Source organism: Hyaena hyaena, unplaced genomic scaffold (genome assembly GCF_003009895.1).
Source record: "Hyaena hyaena isolate Hyena2069 unplaced genomic scaffold, ASM300989v1 scaffold_606, whole genome shotgun sequence".
Lineage (NCBI taxonomy): Eukaryota > Metazoa > Chordata > Mammalia > Carnivora > Hyaenidae > Hyaena > Hyaena hyaena.
The window spans coordinates 109,938-132,373 of NW_024081238.1; the positions used below are offsets into that span (position 1 = coordinate 109,938).

Genomic DNA, 22,436 nt, shown 5'->3' on the forward strand with positions numbered 1-22,436 from the left:
ATTGTGTCAGGCTGTTTGGTTATGGCATCAGAAACAACTTTATAACATGCTTGAAGTAATACTCTCAGATGATTTTTTTAACAAGGTTATCTAAGAGAATGACCACTGAGACTCAAGGCTAGTGTTAGTGTTATTGGTAGCAGAAAAGTGAAACTACTATGAGAATTCGCAAATTGGTTGGCATCTGAGTCTAGTTTTCTTGCTGGTAGTTGAGACCTGTTCTGCAGTCTGAATGTACATCTTTTGTTAGTGGATCTGGTGAAACCTTTAGGGAAACACTGCTTTTGTAGATGGTTCACTGCATTTCCACATGGTCGACAGCCTAGATCATTTGAGTCAATCCAAGTGGTAACCCGAGTAACCAGAATTTTGAAACTGTTTTTTACTAAGCTGATTGTCTCAGATAGAACAAAATGCTAATGAACTTTGCAAAATTTGATCTTGGTTCTTCACTGAAGTCCCTTAGAATGGGATTGTAAACTAAAATCAGAACCTTCCTACTTTCCCCAAGTTAACTTTTCAGTGTATTAGCATCCTATTTACTTGCTAAGACCAGTGATTCTCAAACTTCCATGGATAAAGAATTATCCAAGGCACATATTTTCTGGTTTAAAATAGGATATCTGTGGCTGCTGCCACCTCTCCTCATCTAAGTGTAAAATATCAATGAGGACCTCAAAAAGACAAACTGAAGAATACCAAAACCCAGTGGCAATTAACAGTAGTAAAATTGGGGGGAAGATAAAGATTTATTTATAGTAAATAAATATATATTTATAAATATATAATAAAGATTTTATTTATATACATATGTATATATAAAATATGCATATGTAATCTTTATATTTGAAGGTCAATATAATGAAAATCTCAATCAATGATGCATCTTTTTTATGTTCACATGAAAGCTGAGTGGATGTACCTTTGTCCTTCTGTTTCATACTTTGCTGAAAAAGAAAACGTTTCTCTTTAGAAAGCCATAATGCTGTTGCCTCACACATATTGATGGTTATCACCATCCAGTAAGGAAAACTGTAGTAGGACAGGAAGTGGATAAGCAACTGGACCCTCGCAGAGAACTGTAACCTAGGATATATGTTTCTCTCCAAATGAAAATATTTGGAAATGAGAAACATTGACAGGAGTGTCAGCTAGTGATTTTAGAGACAGATCGTAGCAGATTGGAGCAGCCTAGTCTCAGCCAGAAGAGCATCGTAGACGAGAATTGTTCAAGGAGCTGTGCACATCAGACTAACTCAGTTAGTTAGACATCAGACTAAGTTACTTAGTCTGAACTGCAAACGCAATTCAACTAGTACAGTAGTTGGGTCATCCAAGCACTTTGTTGACACACTGGGTCTGGATTTGATGTCACCTAATTTGAGCATGAATAAACAGAAAGTTATTGAAACAGGAAAAAGAAAATAAGACATTGGACCTAAGGAAATAATACTGGGGAACAAATAAGGAGGGACAGTCTTGAAAGAAATGGATGCTTTTGAAAGCAGTTCATTCTAGATCCTGGGGAAAAAAATGTTTGGTGTCACCATTGTCTTTCTAAGAGACCTATCCTCATTTGAGCAAGAGTACAGAATGATAAAGGAAAAAGTGGCGGATGTGAAAGGTCAACAACAAGTGTGATGGAAGAAATAAGAAGGGATTTGATGTTAAAATGAATATTATATTGCAAATTTGAATCAGAGGCACTAAAAATCAGAATTTATACTACATAAATATAAATCAGGAATGTGGTGCACAAACTTAAGTTCTTTCAGAATGTCGAGGAAAAAAATTATGAGTGAGTAATATGTTGTAGTTTTTTAAGTAGAAATAAAAAGCAGAGACTGGAACTTGGAACTTCAAGCTGTATAGGTATATAGCATATCTATTTATATAACGAAGACAAGTGACACCAAAGAAATATAAAAAGATATAGTTGAGGAAAATTATCCTAGGGAAGATTAAAAAAATTGTCATGGGTGATCAAATCAAGCAAGGTCAATGAAGAGAGAATTTCATCTAGACACATCTTGGCTGAAATTTCAAATTATTAGTACAAGGGAAAAAACTCCACAAGCCTACATTCACTAACCCAATATGTTATAAACAGAAGGATAAAATCAGACTGGTGTTAGACTTCTCAGATATCCTGAAGACTAGAAAATAATTGCAATGAATATTTGTCGTAGTTTGATTCTTAGGTCTGAATATGTTCTCTCATTTGGGAAGAAATTCTTTATTCTCTTAGGGGAAAGCAGAAAGGCAGATAAAATCAGATTATTCCTTTTTCCATCCTAGAATCAGCCATTCCAATGTTCCCAGTGGGACTTTAATTCTTGCTTAGACCATGGACACTTCAAAGACCTCAACTGGGGCAGCATCATGGAATTTTGAGTCCTGCCGTAGAAGAAGCAAGTGTCCTAGTGACCCTTTTCCATCATTCTCATTTCCCTTAGTGATATTAGGCTCATTATCATTCTGTGAGAAGAGCCTTGAGAAGAAACACCAATCCTAGAAACTGTGGCTGTTTGAATCAGTCACGTAATGAGCATGAGACAATGTGAATGGTTGATATGCTTTCTTCATTATGAGAATTCCTCATTGTGCAATAGTGGCATAATTAGATACAGGAAATTCTTCCAAAAGGGGATTTCCTCAAGCAGAGCTTACAAGACTCAGAAGTCCGGCTAGTCAAACATATAAACAAACAAACTGAAGCCACCCACAGTTATGAGAGGAAAGGGGGGATAAAACCAGACTGATGTAGACAAAAATTGAATATGAGATTGACCATTGCTTGTTTGGGGACAGTGGAACTATATTGACCTTCTTACTTATGCTTTTATGTACTTAAAAAAAGTATTTAATAGGAATGCTTTTAATTATTTAAAAACTTTGTGTAAATAGACTTTACAATTTTTGGAAAGTGATCACATTAATTTTATTGGGATATTGAATTAGCTATGGGTAATGTGTTTTCTTTCTTTGCTAAATATTCCATAAATTTGTTTTATCACAATTATATATTTAAAATAATTAAGGTACAATTAAGAAAGTTAATAAGAGATAGTGTAAAAATAAGGAATAATTAAGAAAATAAATTAAGAAATAATGCCTCTCAAAGTATCAAGTTAGAACTTTTATCAATACAGAAATTCATACTTGAAAGCTTACGGGTCTGGAAATTTTGGGGACTATATTCTGTAGAATAAGCCATTTTAAATCTTTTCTGAAACAAAGTGAGGTCAAGCAAAAAGAATAAATGCAGAATTTCAGTTGATAATTAAATTATGTTTTCTTATACTGAATAGCCCAGGGACAGAGCTGTGACAATCTCATTGATTTTTCCCTTTGCAAGATTTTCACAGAAATAAATTGTGATTTATAGAATGTGATATCCATGATTAAACAACAAAAACTGCTTTTTATTTGCTTTTCTCTTTTCTTAGATATTTTGATACACTAAAGTCTTGCTAGCTAGGCTTTTGTTGTTGGAAGTTGACCTGAGACATGTATATGCCTGTTTTAAATACTAGTACCATCTTTATGGATTTCACTTAGATAAGATGAAACCATACACTTAAAATGAAAACCTCAAATCATTACTTGCTGTCAAAAGTTAATTGTATTCATTGCCTTTGTTGTTTGATGTTCCAATATGAATCAGCACAAATGAATAGCATGCTCTATTAAGATACTGGCTTTTGTTGCTTTCTGTACTATAGATCTACTAAGGAGTAAGTTGGAGGCCTTTAGATTTGAAGGAAAATAATCTAGTGAAGTTTAATATCAAATATTCATTGGATATCCAAGGAAAATGCAGTTTCCCATTGAAATATTTGCTTTCCTAGTTCTTTCTCTGGTGACTGTAAACTGAAAAGTCTAATATTCACTTTCTTTATCTGATGAATATATTCTAATGACTCCATGGTTTCAGGAAAGCATCTATTATAACACAATGCAATTCTACTCAATAAAGTATATACATCTTCCTTGACTTATGATGGGGTTATGTAACCCCTAGTGGCTTGCCCTAGGCTACAAAGCCAGCAAGTGACACAGCCCAGATCTGAGCTGAGTCTTTCCATTGTTCTGCATTGTATACAGAAATGCCTATACATGCTGTTAGCAAGCCTAGGCACCGACAGGTAGAAGTGTAAAATGATAATATATATGAAGGGTTCTTGGGTATGGATAGGAAAGTGAGAACACTGAATTTTTTTAAATTAGGCTCCATGCTCAGTGAGGAGCCCAATGCAGCACTTGAACTCATGACCCTGAGATAAGACCTGAGCTGAGATCAAGAGTGGGGCGCTTAACCAGTGGAGCCACCCACGTACCCCCTGAATTTTTTTCAATAGGAAAGTTACAAATGTCTGCAGGTTTCTGTGGCATGGATTAAGAATCTCTGGAAATCTCAGCATTGTTTGTAATGATGAGTTAGAGAAATCACTGTGATTTTAATTCCCTATGCTTCCCTTATTCCTTCCTTCTCTGATGCCATATACAGTAGGCCAGGTAGATCACAACAGTTTGGTAAATCCTTTGACCCAAGTTCTGGCAGAATAGCTAAGGAGCAGACACAGTATTGAGCACATTGTGTTGCATGCTCGCCTGTCTGTGAGAGGTCTGAATGAGAAGTTGAGGGTAAGGCAAGTCTGAAAAATACTTCTATAATAGCATATACTAAAAAATTATTTCAGTTATATTTCCCCTGAACATCAATTAATGTTGGAGTTATTATTTTATAAACTAATTATCCAGTTAAAAACTGAATTCTGTTTCTACAAATTAGATATTTGTAATATAGGAAAAACATAATAACTTGCTATTTTTTATATGAGGAAAGGGATGTGATATTTGACTATTATGAATAAAAGTTGAATTAGTTCTTAGTACATACTGCTGGATCTGCAGAAAGGTATATATTAGGAGCATTTGGTGGTTATTGATAGTGCTAAACTGATAGATAGTCATTATGATGATAGAATCTTCATTTATGCTATGTCCTACAGCACTATCTAAATAATACTGCTAAGCCATCAGTATACTTTTTCATAGTACTGAAACAAATATTGAAACACATGGAGTGTTTTGACTAAAAACACAGGTCTACCAAGGACCAACACTGGTGTCTTATTTGTTTATATATTCATTCATTCATTCATTCATTCATTCATGTATTCATCAAAACTTTGTCAGATATTGTGCTCTTTGCTGAGGGTATAAATGAGGATAGAACAGCATCCTTCCCCTCAATAAGTTTATAATATAAGAAAGGGAATTAGTAAATTAGATGAATATTTATAACATAGTGTGGTAAGAATTTCACCAGGGTATTATACCTAGGAGCCTTTAATTCTGTCTCAGTGATGAGTGGATGTTAAGAAAGGCTTCACATAGGAAATGGTGCCTGAGGTATCTGCTGGAATGTAAGTCAGCATTACCCAGGTAGAAATCAGGAAAGCCCTTCTAGATGGAGAAAATTGCATGTGTAAAGCCACAGAAGAATGAGAACATAGCAATGTGGGCTTGCTGAGAGTAAGGGGTCCAGATGAATAGGGACGTCTGTCCCTAGGATGGTGTGATTTTCTTTTTCCTGCTGTTTCCAGGATCTTTTTCATGGAGAAGTGAGAAAAATCATTGGGTTTGTGGTTTTGTGATGTTGGCTCAGCAAAAGAACAAGGTTCCCCTGGGGGAGAAAACCCTGAGGTTGCAGTGATAGCTCTGTGAGGGTTAGGCTGGATAAAGAAAGAAGAGAGGTTGAAAGCAGAGTCTGATAGATTGGAAACAAATCAGAAGGGTCAGAGGAGTTTGGGTGATGATTAAGTTGGGGAAGGAGAGTGTGGGAGTCAGGAAGTGATAACTGGAAGAATGGGAGATTCTGAACCTCACACTGGACTTCTGAGGCTAAGTGTTCTTTCAATCACATTGTGGGTGGCTTCCCTGATAACTAAGGTAACAAATGAATTTGTCTAGCAACATAAAGTAACTGCTAGATTTTTTTTTAATGTTTTTATTTATTTATTTATTTCTAGGAGAGAGAGAGAGAGAGAGACAGCGTGAGCAGGGGAGGGTCAGAGAGAGAGGGAGTCACAGACTGAAACAGGCTCCAGGCTCTGAGCTGACAGTCAGCACAGAGCCAGACGCGGGGCTAGAACCCATGAACCACGAGATCATGACCTAAGCGAAAGTCGGACGCTTAACCGACTAAGCCACCCAGGCGCCCCATTAACTGCCAGATTTTTAAGTCTTTCCTGAAAGAAGTGCTGTGTAGATCTACTTTTATGTACTTTTGATTCTATAAGTGTTGCATATTTTATAAAATTATCCCATTTTGAGTATCGTAACCCTTCTTTTTGGAAAAGAGACTATTATTTTAGAGTAGTCTTAGGTTCACAGCAAAATCGAGAGGAAGTTACAGAGATTGATCACATACCCTCTTCCCTTTGCCATTATCACCATCCCCCACCAGAGTGGTACATTGGTTAACAATTGATGAACTTGCACTGACACTTCATAATCACCCAAAGTCTGTAGTTTACATTAGGGTTTACTCTTGACATGGTACATTCTGTGGGTCTGGACCAATTTATAATGGCATTTATCCATCATTATAGTACCATGCAAAGTATTTATTGGCACTGCCCTTAAAAACCTCTGTGCTCTATCTATTCATCTCTCCGTTTCACCCTCCCATCCCCTAGAAAACCACTTATCTTTTCATTGTCTCCAGAGTTTTGCCTTTTCCAAAATGTCTTATAATTTTACACATATAGTATGGATCCTTTTCAGATTGGCCTGTATCACTTAGTAATTTGCATTTAAGGTTCCTCCATGTTTTTTTCATACCTTGATAGCTCATTTCTTTTTAGCACTGAATAGCATTACATTGTAAACTTTTGATAGTCAAAAGATATCTTTGCCATAATTGTGTTTGGATCAGAAGATACATGTACATATATATAAAGATTTAATAATATTTTTCTAATATGCCATGAAGTAATAACGCTAATTATGATTGGCCCTTTTTTCCTCCAAGTCAAATGAGAATGGACTTTCTCTTATTTTGAAATTCTGTGATTTTGGAAAATTGTTATAAAGAGAGACCAGTAAAGAAAAGGTAATGCAATAGTCAATGCTAGTCATCATTTAATTGAAGATTTTCTAAGTAAGAAAGAGTAAGACCTTAAAAATTCTAACCTTATCAGTCATATTTATTGTCTTAATCTGGTTTGACTAATCACCCAAAGAAGCTCCTGAATTCATGGGGTTTTGTTGTTGTTGTTGTTAAGGAAAGAAAAAATTTAGTACTATATGGAAACAGTGTTCATGTATATGTAATTTTATCCTAGGAATTAGTATAATTTTATATGAGGAATTTTATACTAGGAATTCAAATGGATACCAAGTGAGTAAGCATTTGCTACATATACATAGCCTTATATCTTACATTGGAAAATAAAAATTGTAAATTTTAAAGAAATCTTTATGTGTTTTGCCATTAGTATTTTTTCACTAAAGTAGAATTTAGCCTACATTTATCATTGTCTATCTCTGAAATGATTGCCCCTCTCTTATTAACTGTATTTCCTAACCATATTGGTGTTTGAGTATGGGGATTTTTTGCAAATCCAGCTTGTAACTGTCAAGATTTAGTCCTTGTCTATGTGTTTTATTGCCAATGCACCACCTATTGGTAAATCAATGAATAAATTACTTTCTCTCATATTTAACAGACCTTCTCTCCAGTCCAGCACTGTCTAATAGAACTTTCTACAATGATAGAAGTATACCTGTGCTGTTCTGTGTGGTAGCTACTAGCTGTATGTGGCACTTGAGCACTGGAAATGTGGCTCATGCTCCTTAAGGAACTTGTTTTGAAATTTGATCTAGTTTTAGATAATTTAAATTTGAATTTAAATAGACATTTGGCTAGTGGCTACTGAATTGGATCCCACAACGGTAGTATTTTCCAGAGAAAAAAGAAAAGTAGAAATAGCAAGAGCAGAAGTCTTAGGAAATTTATTGCAGCTGCTGTGTATATTAACCACTCTCATAATTCATTGGAATTATTGCCATTCAGGAATAATTCTGCCATTTTGGAAAAGCTATAGCCAGGTCTTTGTATTTCCATTGATGAGATATCATTTGGAAATATGCCTCTGATTCCATTATCTTTGAGATTTCAGTGGCCTCTGCCTCTTTCTTCAGGCAGTTGATCTCTGTTTTCGTTTGGTTGATTGGTTGGCTTTTAGTTTTCATCCTGTTCTCTCCCTCTTTGGAAGGAATCCCTGGCCATTTTTATGGGAACTTTCTAGTAAGCATGGAAAAACTTAAAAGATGTTAAAATGTACTCCATTAACATTTCTACTCATTGAAAATTAAGGAAAAGTTAAATGAACAAGCACATCAGTCTATTGTAAATCATTCTTAGTGAAATTGTTACTCTCATTGTGCAAGCTTCATACTTAAAAGTTGGTTACCACCAGAACTAGCTGGAGTTACCTCCCTAATCAGAAGGGAAAGTAATGCATTTTCAGACAATGTCAGTATGTTTTTAAATACACTGATTGAGCTAAATCACTAGGTACACATCTGTTGGGATAGGATGTAGCTACTAATTGGAATTCTCAGGCTCAATGACCGTCATTATGTAACTTTTTTGAAGTTAGCTTTTTCAACATGAAACACAGATATTTAGAAGAGTCAGAGACCCTGTAAAATATATTTTACAGTCTGTACAATTCAATAGAAGTTACGTTCAGTAATTAAATACTAATTATTTTGTAGTTTCTCACCTAGTGTTAATGTTAGATCATTCAACATATTATCCACAATGAAAAAAAGTATTTGGGGAGCATTTGTGAATCTGTTCTGTTATGTTTTCAAAAATATGAATTAAGTGGTTAGGCTGAATGTAGGTTTTTAACTATCTCCAAAATAAGGATATTTACTTAGATTTTATTGTGAGAACTCAAGTGAAAAAAAGAAACTTGATACTAAAACTACCTAATGGAGTATCTTCTCTTCAGAGTCTTAATTCCTCATTACATGAAATTATCACTAGGAACATTGAGAAGCTTGGGAATCTTCCATCACAGGGATAAACTGACAGCCTCGAAATACTTTTTTTTTTTTTTTTTTTTTACCGAAATGTAATTCAATGCCTTTTTAAACAACAACAATTGACAATTGGTTGCTCCACTAGGTAACTTTTGGACACATATTCTTTTGGGGGAGGCTAAGGAAAGCTTCTAGAACTTTATAGCCCTACTTCTTTTGAACACTGAAAGTTACTAAGATAAAAATCCTTTCTTGCCTGATTCTGTGACTCCAATTGCTTCCTGGGGTAAAGAAAGCACTGGACCAGGAGTCTGGGCACTTGGGATCTATTTTAAGGAATCATGCTTTACTCTGTCTCGCTTTCACTCTATGTGCTCCTTCCCCCAGACCACACAAACACAGTGCATCAATTTTTAAAATTGAATTTCCAATGCTCTTTTTGTTTATGGACGTATTGGGACACATTTTCTGTGGGCTGATGCGAGAATCAGTGGATGCTTGTCACTGCTAAAGGGATCAGTGTGAAAGAGCTAATGTGAAATGTAGAGTGCAGATGGAATTATCTCAGATATAATGATATGTTCAGGTCCGGGTGCCTCCCACTCTCCCTACGCAGTTTTTCACTGTCTCTCAAATCACTCCTTTCCTTATTTCCCCTGGTAACACCCTCACCTCCTTTGCATGTTACAAGCCTAAACTACTAAAATCCTCTTTTTCTGGACTTCCTTCAAATTTTGTTCCCTCACTTTAATTCATACTGTAACCAGGTGAATTTTTCCCTAAAATTGCTTAAAATTTTTTTTAATGTTTATTTATGAGAGCGAAAGAGAGCACGAACAGGGAAGGGGCAGAGAGAGAGGGAGACACAGAACCCAAAGCAGGTTCCCAGCTGTCAGCACAGAGCCTGACACGGTACTTGAACCCATGAACTATAAGATCCTGAACTGAGTGAAGTTGGACGCTCAACTGACTGAGCCACCCAGGTGCCCCTCCCTGAGCATTGCTTTAAATGTCCATGCATTCAGAACCTTTTGGTGTTTTCCTAATTACCTCAGAATAAAATTGACAATCCTTGGCCCTCCACAAACTGACTCTTCCATAATACTTTTAATCTTTTTATGTTTATTTTTAAGAGGCAGACAGAGACACAGAGTGCGAGTGGGGGAGGGGCAGAGAGAGAGGGAGATGCAGAATCTGAAGCAAGCTCCAGGCTCGGAGCTGTCAGCACAGAGCCTGATGCAGAGCTCAAACCCTCAAGCAGTGAGATCATGACCTGAGCCTAAGTTGGAGGCTTAAACGACTGAGCCACCCAGGCATCCCATCTTCCATAAGACTTTTAACATTTTATCTTCAACCTTTATCCTCCTAAAACAATGTATGGAGGGAAAAAAATGTTTCCTTTCACTATATGGATACTATTCACTTTAAATGAATCAGATATTCAGATGTGTTTTCCTTTATTCTGTTTCTTTAACATGGGTAACTAAATATTTGAACTTGTTCTTAAAGCTTCACCTCTAATTATGAATTAAAAGTAGAGAAACTACCAGATTAATTATTTTCTGTATTAAAATACTACTGATGCTGCTAAATGTTATCTTTCAGAGAAGTATTAGGCAGACAGTTTGTAGTGTCCGTATGAGTTTTGAATTTTCTTGGTATGGAATTTCTCGAAAGGATGGCTAGGTACTACCCATGTCTCATCTTCAGCCCTCAGAAATGATTTTATGGTGCCCACTGAATGTTTCCTCTGCCAGGTTCCATGTCCATTATACTTTCAGTGGATTCCCGTTTTCTGCTGCTTTGGCTCTGGCGTCTGCTATGTTACTTCCATCTTTCCATGATTCACCCAATTCCAGGCCCATTGCTTGAGTCACAGAGGCATCCCGACTACCTCCAGATTACATCGTACTCATTCAGATTCTGTGACCTAGCTCAAAAAGCTATTTTGACTTTAATGTTTCCTATCTAAAATTTTTCTAATGATTTATTTATTTCTGAGAGAGAGACAGCATGAGCAGGAGAGGATCAGAGAGAGAGGAAGATACAGAATCTGAAACAGGCTCCAGGCTCTGAGCGAGCTGTCAGCACAGAGCCCGATGCAGGGCTCGAACCCACGAACCATGAGATCATGACCTGAGCTGAAGTTGGATACTTAACCGACTGAGCCACCAAGGCACTCCAATGTTTCCTATCTAAATCCTACTTTTGATGTGAATTTCCTCTCACAAACAACCTTCTTTCTCCCATCCAAGTACTAACCAGGAATGACCCTGCTTCGCTTCTGAGATCAGAGGAGATTGGGCGCGTTCAGGGTGGTATGGCCATTGACTACTTCTTCTCTCTAAATAGTCAGGTTTCTGTAGAACTTTTTTCTTTCCTTTGCTTTGCTTTTTGTGACACACAATTTTGCAGTTAATTACCATCATTTTCCCCCAATCATATTATATGTACTGAGGGTAGATATTGACTGCCCCTCCAACCCCCACTTTTAACCATAGCAGCCTGGCACAAAGGGAAAAACACAGTCGCACCCAATAGGTGTGTGTTCCTTAATTGCTGAGTGGACCTCAAAGTAATAGTAACAGACTGTAGGTAAGATTTGGTCACTAACTTTATCTTCCATATTTCCATGTTAACTTCAACGGCTTATCTGGGTCACATCAAACCATTTTAGATTTCATTACATAAGTACTTTCTTCTCCCCTTGCAGTACATGCCAGCAGATCGTTGCTTACATTTAAAACCATATTTTATAACAAAGTCTGATAGTTATCTTATGAAAAATTTATAAAGATTTTTTATGTATTGTTTAGTTTATCCTAATTAAAAATTATATCATGTGAGTATGTTTGGCATAATTTTTTGAAAGAGGCTAAAGCAATTTATCAATTTTAAGGTGACAGTGGTACTGACCAGGCTGAGGAGTGAAAGTTAGAAAAAGTGGTGTGGTATGTATTACACAGTATGAGTTTAAACTTTTGTTTAAAACATGCTATCTTCCTGTTTCTCTGGGGACAAGAAATAAGTCTATTGATTTCATTAGTTGCTCCTTTATGAGGAGGATTTTTAAAGGTGACGACGAATAAGGGAATCCTGGTTAAATTGTTGAGCATATTCCATGGAAAGCTGACATTTCTTCCATAATCACATGTTGCCACATGGAAATCCAAGGGCCAGCCAAGTCTTCCTTTTCTTTGCCATGTCATGTCTGTATGGGCATTAGAAGTATTAATTTGTTTTCTCTGGTGTCAGGAAAGGGTGGATGTCTGTCACTAATTAGTTCACGTCACCAGAGAGAATGTTGCAGTAAAAAAAGAAATATTTCTCAAGATGATTGATGAAGTTAAAACCCTAATGACCAGAATTACTTCACTCAGTATGAAATTGGTATTATCATAACCATATGCTCATTACATCATCACAACCCCTTTTTAACGAGTGCCAGGTGACATAGGTATTAGTGTGGGTTTTTTTAATCAGTAAAATGTGGAAAACTAGATTAATCTATTTTTATTGAAATTTCTAACAAATTTCAAGTATCTAGAACATGTTACATTTCAGAAGAATCAAATAAGATATATTTAGTATCATTTATTAGTGGGATGTGTGTAATCTAAATAGAATGTGCAAGTATGAGAATTGTGATCAAGTTTCATTTGTAAATGCCTAGATACTACATATAGGCAACTTATTTTAAATGCTATATCACTTATTTGACCATCCTCTGTAATACTTTACCACATAATATAATATTGATTATAGAAAAAATTATATAGTGCCTACTGTGCACCAGGAATTGCTCTAAGTGTCTTATGTATGTTAATTTAACTAACCTGCAGTAACTCTGTGCATTATTATCCCCACAGAGGCATAGACCACACACCATGGATTACTTAACCAAGTTGAGGCTTATTAGGTGCTTTGTCTGTAGAACGGCTGTGATAGTTCCTCGACTTATTGTGGAAAATAAATGACAGGCCTAGAGTTAGATACCTAGCAGGTAACAGGCACTCAGTAATTTTGCCCACCCTTCTATTTCAAGAACTGACTACCAGAGGGAGATTTAGTCTCTCATTGGACATAATTTGGTTTTGTATCCAGTATTCTGTGAGTTCTGTGTGGTTCTACAGTGTCTAAATTGTAGATACTCAATAAGTGTTTGTTGTGTGTAAGGACAAAAACACAAAGAAATTTGCCTAGGTACTCTAAATATGCCACTGGTGGAAAATAGTTTAAAATTGCTGCTTAGGTATTTCCAAGCAATGCCATTATCTGAGTAATTTATTGATGATAATGAAATCATCTTGAAGCCAGAGTCTCTTAGATCTTTTCTTTGAGAAAGTCCTACTAGAAGCATAACAGCAGCGAGTCAGATCCAGCTGATCGCCAACAGGAAATATGTTTTGAGAGTTTCAGAATGACACTGGAGATTTGCAAGAGTTAGGCAAGATTTTATCTTCTACAGCCTTTGCAGGCAGAACAATAGCTATTTTCAATTCATTTTGCTAGCTTTTTATCATTGAGAGTGTGCGAAGACACCCAAGTCGTAAAGCAGTATTTATTTTTTATTTTTAGTATCGTAATCTATGGGTATCTCTTTAAATCATTGGTGAGAGCTTGTAAACACTCACATATTTTACTTTTGTTATGACTGAAATATAAAGAATGGGTTAATGGCTTAATGCTGATGGAGTGCCGTGTTTCCATTGCTTTGGCTAATGAGAAGCAAGCTGTTATTTATGGTGATGATGTTGGTGGTTGATGGTGGTGGTGGTGATGATGATGGTGATGATGGTGATGATGATGGTGATTATTGTGGTGGTGAAATGAGGTTGAAAACCAAGTAAGAATGGATTACTTCTCCCCAAAGCATAAAATTTAACTCTAGACTTTGATAGAGTTGGACTAAGGCTTTTAAGCTTGTTCTGCTCCATTAAAACCACTTTATTAAAACAAGAGGGGCTTTTTTTCCCCCTAGGAAATTAAAAATTCTAACAGTTAAAATAATTATAATGAGGTCTCTTACATCCTTATTTAACCTAATCAAGTGAAGGCTGAATCATTCTGACCATCTTTATTCAACTGTTATTTGGCAGAAATCTAATTTTGCTTCAATGTTTGTTAATGTCCTTTCTGATTTTCTCATTGTCAGTGGAAATATTCTTTCCAGGACAATGGCAAGTTTCTCACCTTCTGTGAGATGATGTCATCCCATCTGTATGTATATGCACAGACTGATTTCATGACCCTGAGCAGCACCCTATATCCAGGCTTTATTTGAGAAATGACCTTTTAGCCCTCTGCATCCTGGTTTGAGTAACTGGCATTTATTTTCACTTTGATACCTGAACTACAGAGCCTACCAGTGGAATTCTTGCTGGGCGAGATGCCAGGCCAATTGTGTTAGACTTTATTGGAAGGCACCATGTTTAGACAAAAACCCCAAGAGCTGCTGAATCTTTGCAGCAATCCTAGGTCAACATGAGCTAAGCATAAGAAACATTTTATTTTCAGAAGGTGGGACTGAATAAATGTGGGTATTCAATAAATTCCAAGGAGAAAGAAGTGTTCCTTTTTCCCCTCATCCCCTGAAGATTATCTGCAACACTCCCACAGCATGTGTAGTCCTCTGACATTTCAGAATTGATGGATTCCAGATGGAATCACAACTTGAACCTACTGGCCATGGCCAGTCTGCCCTTGACCTCTTGCATTTCTGTAGACTTATGTTCACCAAGAATAATCCATGGAATAATAAGACTATCAACCAAGTCCACAGACAGGAAGAACCATTTAAACATTAACTTCAAAGACGATCATAATTTGAATAACACAATGTAAACAGGAAAAAAAGGAGCTTTTCCTAATTGTAAGCTGCTTGCAATTAGGCACTAATTAGTTTTATCCAGTTGTATAGCCTACTGGTCCAGTGTTACCACTTGTATCTCCTTCAAATGTATCAGGATTTCTCAGACTAATTTTTCTTAGTGAAATTAAGCCACAATTTGCAGACTAACTTGTAGTAAAGATATATTATAAATATACACAGATCTATAACTCATTGAATTTCTTGATCTCATTTATATTAAAAGTGCAGTTAAATGGAAAGCTGGCCCCATGTCTGTTTGGCTCATCATTGTCTCCCTACAGGTTAGCACAGAGCCTGGAACATACTAATTGTGCAAAAACCACATGTTATTGAATTTATTTATTTTTGCTAATACCTATAACCTCTATTTTAAACACTGTGGAAGTGAATTTATTTTCATTTATCTTACTGAGTGGGGAATATTTACACTAAGACAATTACTATTTCTTTGATGGTACTTTCTTTGAAGATTAATTCTTATTCTGTAGTAATATAGATGTAAAATGTGGAATTGATTAGGCCAGATATATCAACATTCCAGTTACCCCTGGGAATTTTTGTATCCTTTTTGACAACTTCCTGATTCAATATTTTGCTCTCAAAAGTTTGTTTTCTGCCATATAAGTGGAATGTATGCAACGGAAACCTTGAATAATTTATATTTCCTGTTAAGTTGTGTCCTGTGAATCCATGGGCATGAGACAAATGATCAATATAGCAGGACCTTGAGCAGTGGCGGGCATAAAAATTCTCAGAGCCAAGTTACAATTTAGGAATGGACTGTATTCCATCAACAGTTTTAAGTGCCTGTTACTTACAAGTCACCCTATAACATGCAAGAGATATTAAATACTATAGAAAGTAATGGAATATGGAATAACATGAAAAAGATGGTCTTCACTTCAACAAATTATAATCTAATAAATAAAGAGCAGCAGCCAGGACAAGTTGTGGCTCCAAGCCTGAGTTCACTAAATGGAAAGAGGCAAAAGGACCTATCTGGAGACTTTTCCTGAGAACAGGTTTATGCTGAAGTTCCAGCTTAGACAGAAGCCAGTGGTCAGCTGGTGGGAACAAAGTAGGAAGGGGCTGCCTGGTAACCAATGGAGTACAGAAACATGACATTGGAACTAAATTCATTTTACTTTCAGGGAAGATTTACTTCCTCTGCTTTAAAATTCCTTTGGTTCCTTCCCTGTGCAGATTGGGCTAGACCCCCGATGGGGGTCATCTAAAGAGCTCTTTCTGGGTCAGTGTCTAGGGAAGGGGCTCAAGGCCCGCACAGTTGGGTCTACCAGGGCACTCCTGCAGGGGTGTGGTCCCATTGATGCCACACTGATCATGGAGCTCTTGCCATGGCTGACCACCATGCTGCTGCTGCTGCTGATACAGCTGAGCTACATGGCCAAGTTCTAAGCCAAGATCCTCTTGGACTGTGTGCTCTGCCTCACAGTCTCCAATGTGGCCAGGGTCATCTGCCTATTGCACCACAGCAGCCAGATGGTGGAGGACATGAATATCAACAGTTATTTTTCCAGCTCTTCAAGTATGTATACAGCCTTCACTTTGAGACAAAGGGCCACCAGAAGTTGGAAGTGGGCCATCTCTGAGTCATCATTTTTAACCACCAGAGTGTCCTGAACATGATAGGCCTCTTGGAGGCCCTCCACAAGTGTTGCATGTAGGTTGCCAAGCAGACATTCTCTTCCTGGGGACCATGGGCCTGATCATGTATCTTGGGGACATCTTCATCACCTGGCAGTGCTCCAGGACAAACTGACTCTGATGTCTGACATAGGCCAGCTCATGGTCAGGGAGAATCTCAGAGTGTGGATCTACCCTGAGGACGTGCAGAAGGACAATCTTTCAAGAAAGATGCCTTTTACCTGGCAACTCAGATCTAGGTGCCCATCATTTCTGTGGTGTACTCCACCTTCTCCCCCTTCTGTGACTCCAAAAGGAAGCTCATTATCTCAGAAACATTCAAGGTGGAGATGTTGGAAGCTATCCCCACCAATGGCCTTACCATGACTGATGTCCCAGGTAATGAGGATCACCTTCTTTTACCTAAGTCACCTCAAGAGAATGGATGACATCTGCCCCTAGGCCATGAGGACCACCTTCTTCCACGTGTCCAAGACACCCCAGGAAAATGGAGTTACTGCATGGCCTCGCTTACTGGGCTGGATTGGGGGAGTGAATGGCTGGTAGGCAGGACCTGGCAAGAAAATGGACAGAGGGACCCTTTTCCAATTCCCCAGCCTGCCCCAGCTGCCAAACGTCACTGTATCTTGCTCCTGCAACTCCCATGGTTTTCATTCAGGCTCTTCCTGTCACAGGCCTCCGATCCAGGCCCCAGATGTCCCCCCAGAGGAGAGTTAGCAGGACCCTTCTCAAGTTCTGAGGGCAAGGCCCCATCCAGTCTCATGCCTCCATGATCTGGAAGTAGCAGTAGGCCTGACTGGATTGGGCTGTGGTGCAAGGTCTCAGGACAAATGGCCAAAAGTTAAGTCCTCTGCCCTGGAACTGCAGAACAGAGGCAGGCTCCAGGGTCCCAGACACAGTCCTGTGTTACCTGGGCCACAGAGAGCCATGGTGCAGAGTCTGCAACTCCTGTCTGCTTTGGGGAAGATCTCCCAAATCCCTACTGCAACTCAGTTGTTACTTTTATAAACGAATTCTTGGAAGTACAAATAAAATAAAAATAAAGGTGTGGTGAGAATCCCACAAATCTGCTAATATAGGAAGCTCCTAACATCAAGGTAAATTGCCATTTCACTATATATGTTTCTTTCTATTTGCAGAGCCACCCAAAGTCACGGTGATGCCCAAGAATCAGTCATTCACAGGAGGATCTGAGGTCTCCATCATGTGTTCTGCAACAGGTTATCCCAAACCAAAGATCACCTGGACCATTAATGATATGTTTATCATGGGTTCACACAGGTACTGGGTTTGTATCACGTTCTTTGTTTTTACTGAGTGAAATATTAATTAGAACGAATCAAAAGTTGGACAAAACTAATGTGATTAAGTCCCTACGGTTGAGGGAACTTTGACCAAAATCCACATTTGATTTTGTAAATAGGGCAGGATATGTTCATAAAATAATAAATGATGACTTGACAGAGTTGGGTGTTCTGCAGTCTTGCATTTAATGGCCAGCACTAAGAACTTCACAATACTTTGCATTGGAAACATGACAGCATAACACTTCACTACCTTGAATAACTGAAATGAAGAAAATAAACTTTCTGGGGGGTAAAGTAATGTGTTGCTTCCACTGATCTATTAAAGCTATGGTCTTGGGATTTAATAGGAGAGAAGGAGAGGCAAAGGACAGAACAGTAGCTCTAATTAAAATATGTGCAGACATTCTTCGTAATTCCTAGTCACTTTTGCCGTACTGAATTGAGATGTATTTTATCTGCTGGATGCCTTTTAAAGACATTGAATCTTCTCATGCTCAAAGACTGTAATGAACATGAGGAACCGAAACAAGGAAGTTTCTAGCTATTTTTTTTTATTTTAATTTTTTTAAGTTTATTTATTTATTTATTTTATCACAAAACCTTTTATTAAGCATTGAATATATTAAATGTTATGTGTACATTGCATCGGCAATACTTTTAGGAAGTTTCTAGCTATTGAGCTTCCATCACTCTGGGTTTTGTATGAAGAGGAGGCTATGAACCAGATTCTATTTCTAGACTCATTACTGACTTGCTGTATGACAGGAGGCATTACATCTCTCAGGTTTTCATTTAGCATAGCAGTTTACAGAGTATGATTGCCTGTTTGCAAATCCCACTTTTTCCATTTACTAACTGCCTTTGGGTGAGTTATATATTCCCTTTGTTCATTTGTAAAACAGAGATGATGTTAGTATCTAACTCACTGAATTGTTATGAATATTTAAAACAATACATGTAAAACTTCTGGAGCAGTCCCTGGCACATAGCAACTACTGAATACATGGCATCTACTATTATTACTATTATTACTACTACTACTACTACTACTACTACTACTACTTTCTTCTTATAAAATGATGACATTAATAATTTTTGCAATCAGCATCAAAAATATAAATCTAAAGTATTTGAAGATATTTATAAGGAGATGCTATAGTTTCTTCATACTGTTATTAGGATATTTTCAGTTTTATTTTCTTTTGTCCGTAGGTATAGGATGACCTCAGAAGGTACCTTATTTATCAAAAATGCAGTTCCCAAAGATGCAGGGATTTATGGCTGCCTGGCAAGTAATTCAGCTGGAACAGACAAACAGACTTCTACCCTTAGATACATTGGCAAGTATAATCTGTTTAAAAGGCAATTAAAATAGGATGCATATCATATCAAGCAATGTAAAAGTACTTTTCTGAACATTAATATTAGGAATGAGTTAAAACCAGTCTTTATAATTTATTATTTATTTCACACATTGATTATAGTAAATACTGTAACATTTCAGTTAAAAGTTCAGGGAGCAGTTAGCTTCATTAGTTAGTAGAAATCTGGGAGGCTTACATATTGTGGTAGAGTCCCAGATTGCCCAAAGAGTCTATCTTTCCATGGTATGTCTGTAATTTGCAATATTTTGCATACATATTAATAAATTCTATATTCTTTCTAGATTACTTCAACTTCCATTTTATATTTTTAACTTATATTCAAAACTTTATAATGTTTCTAGAGTAATTATGTATTTATAATATTGCTGTCATTTATCCTGTCTAGATATTATTTCACTTTTCATCTTAAGTTTTTCCCCTCCAAACTCAAGCATTTATTGAGGATGCCTTTTATGATAATTATTCTATAATATAATATTCCATAATAAAATATATACTAATATATAATATATAATCTAATATATTTTAATATAAGCACATACTCTAATAATATATAACAGGATTGAGTATTTCTTACTCTGATAATAAATAAGTTCTGTAATTTGATCTTTCTTAAACAAATAAATGACAAGGACAGTACACATTCAGTGTTAGTTTGTAATTGTGAATAATTAATGGCTAGCAATCTACTCTGCTATTCAAAGTAAGATAGTGAAACTGGCAGTGGAGAGTAAGAAAGCTACAATAAAAATTAAGAATTGTAGTTGGTGTGTATAGATGAGGATGGTGGCAAAATGTCGTAAATATTGAATCCAAAAGCCTGGAAAGAAGTGGTCTGATTGATAGAAATGAGGAAGGCACGTGGTGAGTAAGTTCGGAAGATTAGAGAAGAACTAGTGTGACTGTAGAAAAGGGGTTGAAATAGATTCTGAATCATAGACACAAATTTCGCCTCATTCACAAAGAAGAGGCTAAAATAGTTGACCCACTTATTCATCTTATTAATCACCCAGAGTATCTAAAAATGTGGAATATAAAATAAAAAATGTATGTTATGAAGTCCTTACTTTTAAAGACCCTCCATAATGGGAATGGCTATACATAAAGGAATAGAAGAAAGCAGACAGACTAGTCCTATTGTGGAGCGCTGGCAGAGAGGAAGATTAATTCTGACTGGGAATTTGTAAAGATTTTTGAAAGGAGACAGGACTTAAGCTCAGTCTGGAGGAAAAAGTGGGATTTGAAGAGTTGTGGCAAAGGACATCTCAGGCAGAGGAAATAACTTTGCAAAAGCAGGAGGGTAGGAGAGTGTAGGGGGTGCTTTGGACTTCCAGCGTTGCTCTGTCCCTTGTGATAAGTAAGCAAGTGTTATGGAAAGTAAGTTGCAAGAGCAAGCTGTACACCAGTTTATGATTTTTGAAAGCCAAACTAGAGAATTGTGGAATGAAATCACTGAAGGCTTTCTTTCTAGGAGAGGGATAACATGATCTTTGAGAAGTTCACTCAATTTTTTTTAAACAACCTCAGTTGAAATTAGAAAGTCCTAACATGTCCAGTTAAGAGAAAACTGTATCAGTGAACTAAAGCATTAGGCAAAGAAACTTAGAGAATATATGTATTTAGCATAAAAGGGAAAAGGAGAATGGAGATTCTACTTTTTATAGATAGAACTTTTAGCCCAAGACCGCAATCCTCTTTCAGTAGTGAAACATGAATATCCTTAAAATCACATAGAAAATGTTACAACAAATTCATCTGCAATTATATTATCTTAATTTAGCCAGTCAGCCTTACCATAGCTCTCTCTGATATTTTTTGTTACTATTACTCTTCTCTCTGTTTTTTTCGTTATTATTTATTATTTCTATAAGATGTGTTTGGATTTCTAGGATTTTTCTTTCCTTATATATCTCTTTTTTTCATAAAGACCTTTCAATTAATTTCCTAATTGTCTGGACTCTTATCAGAATTATTTTTGCCTAATACGTATTTTTGGCCTTAATAAATGATCTTTTCATCACACACATCTGTCTTTGTACACTTGCATTATAAGGGTGTCTTTCTGTTTATAAACATTGAAATAACCACAAGCACATAAATACTGGTAGATTTTGCTAAACTGATTCACTTAGTGCAATCATAAACAAGGTCCACGTGGCATTGGGCCAGATGTTGACGATTTGCATGTTGTTTTTTTTCAGAAGCCCCGAAGTTGATCGTAGTTCAGAGTGAGCTGTTGGTTGCTCTTGGGGATACGACAGTTATGGAATGTAAAACCTCTGGTATTCCTTCACCTCGAGTTAAATGGTTCAAAGGTACATTTCTTAAGTATGGTCGTGTCTGCTTCACTTGGTTTTGTCTTCTCTTTCGAAAAGATGATTTGTTAAAACTTTGTTCTGGTGTGTGACTTAGCAGCCCCATTAGTTCAAAATTCTGAACTCTAAATTTTTAGGATTTGACATCTGGTGTGGATTATAGGACCGTGAAAATCAAAGCAGCAAAAGCTCGCCTTTGCTAATCCAGCTGAACATTCTCTTTGTTAGTTTAGGATTGTTTCCTGTAGAAAATTGTCCAAGAATTCTCTGTTAACGTTTAAAATGGCTTTTCTGATTTCAATTCACTTTTCTTAGAGATAATGGCTGTCACTATTAGAAAGTTTTCTAGATTACCAAGGACACTTCCTATAAAGGTCTCAAAACAAGACATAACATTAAGGCTTACAGGTAGTGGAAAGTGTGATTGGCGTCATCATGCATGGTAGATGCTTGCTTATATCAAGCATGGAAATTTTCTCCCTACATTCGTAACATGAAGATTACACCTTTGGGATTCCGTAATAAAATAACAGTAATGTGTTGTTTGCCTTACTGAGAATACATTCAGGGCCTGGTCCAGGCTCAGATGCTGACAGTAGATATCTGTGTCTTGCTTCTGTTTCTCTCTCAGTTCTTCCAATCTATGAGAGAGAAAAATTCCCGCAAACACTCTAACAGGGAGGTTGCTAGGATTATTGGGATGCTGTTTGCAAAATACTTTTTAATCTTCAGATGAAAAATGCTAAACAGCACAAAGGACTATTGTTATGATTCTGTTTGTTAAATCACAGACATTCCCATAGCAACGGGTTGATGTCATAATCAC

The 22,436-nt window shown here is 36.8% G+C and overlaps 1 protein-coding gene across 1 annotated transcript in view; it reads left to right on the plus strand.

Moving 5' to 3' along the window:
• The window catches only part of HMCN1 (hemicentin 1), a gene marked incomplete at its 5' end in the record, with an annotated part of 345,453 nt that overhangs the window by 88,011 nt on the left and 235,006 nt on the right, over positions 1-22,436 (plus strand). Inside the window, 3 exons of the mRNA XM_039257197.1 lie at positions 17,743-17,884; positions 19,123-19,250; positions 21,497-21,610. Coding sequence (XP_039113128.1) covers positions 17,743-17,884; positions 19,123-19,250; positions 21,497-21,610 — 384 coding nt within the window. The remainder of the gene's footprint in view (positions 1-17,742; positions 17,885-19,122; positions 19,251-21,496; positions 21,611-22,436) is intronic.